The sequence below is a fragment of the Xiphias gladius genome, chromosome 23 (genome assembly GCF_016859285.1).
Source record: "Xiphias gladius isolate SHS-SW01 ecotype Sanya breed wild chromosome 23, ASM1685928v1, whole genome shotgun sequence".
Lineage (NCBI taxonomy): Eukaryota > Metazoa > Chordata > Actinopteri > Istiophoriformes > Xiphiidae > Xiphias > Xiphias gladius.
The window spans coordinates 18480313-18485518 of NC_053422.1; the positions used below are offsets into that span (position 1 = coordinate 18480313).

At 41.9% G+C, this 5206-nt stretch overlaps 1 protein-coding gene across 1 annotated transcript; it reads right to left on the reverse strand.

Annotated features, from left to right (window-relative positions):
- Window positions 1–692: 692 nt before the first annotated feature.
- On the reverse strand, window positions 693–4371 carry rhogd (ras homolog gene family, member Gd). Its single transcript, XM_040119425.1, has 2 exons — window positions 4298–4371; window positions 693–3668 (listed from the first exon to the last, which is right to left on the reverse strand). The coding sequence occupies exon 2, from the start codon at window positions 3637–3639 to the stop codon at window positions 3064–3066; it is 576 nt and encodes a 191-aa protein (XP_039975359.1). The 5' UTR covers window positions 3640–3668; window positions 4298–4371; the 3' UTR covers window positions 693–3063.
- Between the last annotated feature and the right edge of the window lie 835 nt (window positions 4372–5206).

Genomic DNA, 5206 nt, shown 5'->3' on the forward strand with positions numbered 1-5206 from the left:
TTTTGCAGGCTGTAAACATACATTCAGCATTGTCTTGGTTGTAAAACATTTAGGGACAGGCCGCAGAGGAAACAAGCTCTAAATGTTGCTGCAGTGATGTGGTAATGAGCCTTTGGTGGAGTTCAACACATCTGCCATTTGTCACAGCCACCACCCATAAAGGTCACGGGAATTTTTCAGAGTGAGCAGCACGCAGATTTTTTAAGGCCCTGCAACTGACTGAACTTGTGGGTGTCTGCTAAAATGAATGATGGCCCCTGAAAACCCAATCGGTATAGACCATTAACTCTAAATGTATAAAAAGAAAAAAAAAACACAGGCTTTAAAGAGCAGCACTCATTCTGGATTATATGGAGCTGAGCTAGAAGGCTGTGTCCATCTAGTGTTTGGACATGGTAACTGAAAATGCATTAATATGAAAGAAAATTAACTACTTTACAGTATGTATACTACTGGAACATTCTGTGGTTTCTGGAGCTGAAAATACAAGTAGCTGCATGTAAATGTGTGACTCCTCACACAACACTTACACCTCGGTTTCTCTCTATTCTTCTGCTATTATACAGCTGTAGCAGTAATGTGCTGATTATGTGTAATACTGAAGTTCTTTTGTCAAGTCAGAAAAACAGCAGGGAAAAAAAACACATCTATCATCACTTAAAAAAAAACAACCAAAAAAAAGTCTGGTTTTAACCACCATTTTATTTGGCATAATTTAAAATCATCTCACTGTTAGTTCATTTATACAAATATGCTTTTGTTATATATAAAACAATTACAAACAGATTTCTACAAATCAAGTTCCCAGTGTAAAAGCGTAGTACCACGCACACGGTAGCATACAGCTCCGGGACACAGACATACAGAGCCCACAGGTGTATGTTCCACTTCAACAGCATTATCTGAGTGAAATCAGGACATGGCAAAAAAACAAACTCACCACAGTTGACAGTTTGACAAATTGTGCACTTACATTCAACCCTCCACACACCAATCTGGGAAATTTTCACACATCACTGTTGTCACACAAAACTGTCTGCTCATGTTGCGCTTAGGTTATCCTAGATTTAACACAGGCCAAAATTTCGGTTGGCTTGTCACACCCTGCTTGAGTGAGTAAATGAAAATAACTGCTGTTATTACTGGCAGCTGTAGGCACAAATGAGCAACCAGTCATTGATAAAAAAAATTTGTTTTATAAAATGTATAAAAATCCTCAGATGTGACAAGGTACGTTCCACCATCGCAGCTCTTGCTAACCGTATGTACAAGTTGTGGTTGTGCCTCGCCCTCGCTGCACCATGCGATGCAAGGATGTAAACCACAATCTGTTAAGAACTGTGGGCCACGAGCGCTCCGTTTCACATATGCACAAAGATGTCAGTTTAGCACCTGTGTCTTACAAAGAGTGCTGCAAGAAGAGTGTGTTTACTGGAAGGAACAAAAGAGAGCTTCTGAAAAATTACAAAAATGAAACCCAGAGCTGGTTTGACCTGTATTTAAAAGGTCTCGTGGCACTTGCAGCACTGTAATGACCACCTTTGGGTTGGACAAAGGAGCACTGCTTTGGTCTTTGGTTTAGATAAGGCACCTGACCAAATAAAAGGCTCCTTCCATATTGTAGATAAACTGCTGTTACACGGTTAACAAGGCAGCTATGACACTGCTTCTTCCAAGATGAAATGATATTCACCTAACCAAGACAATATAGGAAAAGAAGTATATAGCCTAGCATAAGCCAGTTAAAACATATTCTGGTATTATATGCTATATCAATTATGCAGTGGTAATAGTCTGCTGACCTTAAATGTAAGGCAATAATGTAATTGAAATGGGAAATGTTATGGAGTTCTGTTTTATCAAATCTGAGTATTAATTACAAAAAAAAATCTTACTGATCAAATAAACATAGGCTATTACAAAAAATATATTCCACTTTGGCCATTACCACACTCATAGGTTAAAAACATTTGAGAAAAAAAAAAAATTATTCAGAAAAATTCATCATAATTAGACAAAATAAAGTCTCTTTGACACCACCCAGTCAAAAATGAATTCTTAGGCATGGTTTTAATGGCACTCGGTGTGAGCATCAAGAGTTACTACGAAGACAGAGGAGAGCCGTACTACAACCTGACATCCTGACAATGTCAGCCCAAGAATTCCAGTACCAGTGTGGGTTAATTTGGCAGACGGGTTATGACACTTGCTCCTCTATTACTGAAGAGGGCAAATGGTCGGCTGCTTTTAATGGATCTGGTTTATCTTCAAAGGCCTGCTGGCTCTTCCATCGTGGCAGTGAGAGAGCGGTGCGAGAGGCTTGAGAGGCAGCCTGCCAGACAGCTCTAACATGCCAGACTGAGCACAAAGGGAAGTGCAGCTCAAAGTTTAACCTCTAATCTGTGCTTATTGGTTAAGGGGTACTGGCATTCATCCGGGAGTCATCACACCTTGTCTGGACTCAAGCTGCTTGAAATTAAAACTTGTTCACCCTCTACTTGTCTGTTTATTACATCTAAATAGGCAAGTCAAAGCATTTTGATGGTGAAGTTGCTTGAGACTCATGAGATGCAACCTAGGTGAGAGTATGAGGTAGTCATTATTTCTCCACCTGAACAAAGGCAGATCTCTTATCTCCAGTCAAACAGGGTAGCTTGCTTGCTTGGTTGGTTGGTTGGTTGGTTGGTTGGTTTGTTTGGATGTTATTATGGCTTGTGACAACCATGATCAGCATTTTATAAGGCAAAGCAGAGAAGCTATAAATCTAGAACAGATGTAAAATTGGAAAAAGTGTAAATATAAAAAGTTAAAATGTAAGAAAAATAGAGGAGATACAGTCTGTTGCCCCCATTTTGGCATAGTCACTTTGGTGATGATGGCAACGGAGAGAAATCCTCCAGGAGATGAATAAGGAAGAGAGGAGTAACAGAGGAGCTGAAAACAAAGTCTGAACTGCTGGGGTGGTATGAAGGCAGCCAGATGATGACCTTTGTTCCTCAGCCTTCCTTTGCATCTGTGGATCTCCATCATCTCTCTACACAGTCCAAACGTGGGAACCATTTATTACAACAGCACACACTTCTTGGGGTTCTTTTTTGTGACTGGATACAACACTGCCCTCACAGCATCAGCAAACACCTCCCTAACACCATCTTGCTGTAGAGCGGAACACTCCATGTATTTAACAGCCCCAATCTGCTTAGCCAGGGCATTGCCTTGCTGCTGGGTGGTAGGGGCCAGGCCCTGCTCCTTCAGCTTCTTCACCGTTTCTGCATCGCCCCTCAGGTCCTTCTTGGTGCCCACGAGCAGGATGGGCACGTTGGGGCAGTGGTGAGACACCTCGGGATGCCACTTGTGCCTGACATTGGCATGGGAGGAGGGGCTGCCGATGGAAAAGCAGATGATGAAAACGTTGGTCTGTGGATAGGACAGCGTGCGCAGGCGGTCATACTCCTCTTGGCCTGCTGTGTCCCACAAGTTGAGGCTGACAGTGCGGCCGTCCACGCTCATCTGAGCACTGTAGTTGTCAAACACTGTGGGAATGTACTCTTCAGGGAAGGCATTGGTGGTATAAGAGATGAGTAGACAGGTTTTACCCACTGCCCCGTCACCCACCACCACACACTTTATGGTCTGCATCCTGCCTACGACCACTGGGGCTGCAGCACCTGACAACAGAAAAAGAAGACACCTGGGTAACTTCTAATTGCAATACCCCATGCTCTGAGAGGCTAACCTAAGCTTTTCACAACAATGATAAGGGGTATGATTATTACGCTTTAAGAGAGATCGGTCAAATCACCGGCTAGTGGCTCTGTGACAGCAGTTTGTACAGTAATCCAGCTTTTCAACCAGTTAGCAGACGAGCTAACCGCCGCCGACGTTAGCTCATCGACTTAACTAACGGTACACAGGTTAACGTTAGCGGTAATTTTATCCGTCCACTAGTTCACAGCGTCTGGAAAGTTTACAGAACTAGTCTCTTAACAAAGACCAAAGAGTGAAACAGAAGCGAGACGCTTATATCCTGGCATGTATTATTTCGCACTGTTCACTTATGATACTAGGCGTTCCCGTAACAACTAGCATCAAGCTAAGGAACTAGCGTAGTTGGTGGCTAACAACCTAGCTAGTTAGCAAACAACTTGGAAGTTTTTTGCAAACCACTTCTCAAAAAGGACTGTTCCTGACCACATAACACCCCCAAGTTATTCAAAAAATTATATTCTGGTCTAATGTATGTCTCAGAAGTAGTAATTTGCTGTAACCGTGAAATCTGAAGCATTTTGTGACTTACCGCCACTTGGCTTTCGATCTCTTTTTGCCTGGTATAGTCAATCACAGCCGCATCCGGGGAGCTGTCCATTACGTAAAAATCGACGTACTGAAACAATGCAAACTGGTACTTGTAGTTCATTTTGTGATTGTTCATTTGTCTGACACTAGATGGCGTTGTTATATTGTTCTGCATTTCTATGATTTTCCTAAATAATTAAGTAAAATATAATTAGAGAAAAAAGTTATTTTGGATTTACTCATGGATTAACACAGCGTTTTCATTTGTAGCCGGTTGAAGTGCAGGTTATGTTAACTACTTTATACACTGTTAGGTACCTGTAACAGCGCTTCATATTTGTGATCAAATATATGTAGTCGTGATCATATTAAACTGCCAGATTTATGAATGGAGTTAGACATATTTCTCCCTGCAACTGACAGCATTTATTTCCTTCAGTAATTCATCTCTAATTCATTGCATCTCTGATCTAAGACAACTTCATTCTCCATGAGTGTGACGTCTCGACCACAGTAGTTAGCACTTAAAATTACCTACATTACAACTTGTGACAAATAATCAAAAGGGTGTCCCTGAACCTTGCTGACTTCCAATCTAACACTTTAAATCCAGTCAGTGTGACTGGAAATGAAGGAGGCTTCTCCTGGATTGTCATCACCCTGTTAATGTTAAAGAGTAGTCCGAATGCATGGACACCTACAGGCTTTCTACTTCGCCCTTATCCTTTCTCTTGAACTTGCTACGTTCTTGCCATGAGACGCCACACTGTGTCACTGTGTATGCATACATATCGTCATACAAAGGGCCACGGACCAATCCTGTCTCCTGTCTTTTGGACCTCATCTTCTTTGTGGTCAGCGCTAGCCTTAAAGCCCATATGTCATTTATTCACCTTCAGACATGGCATTA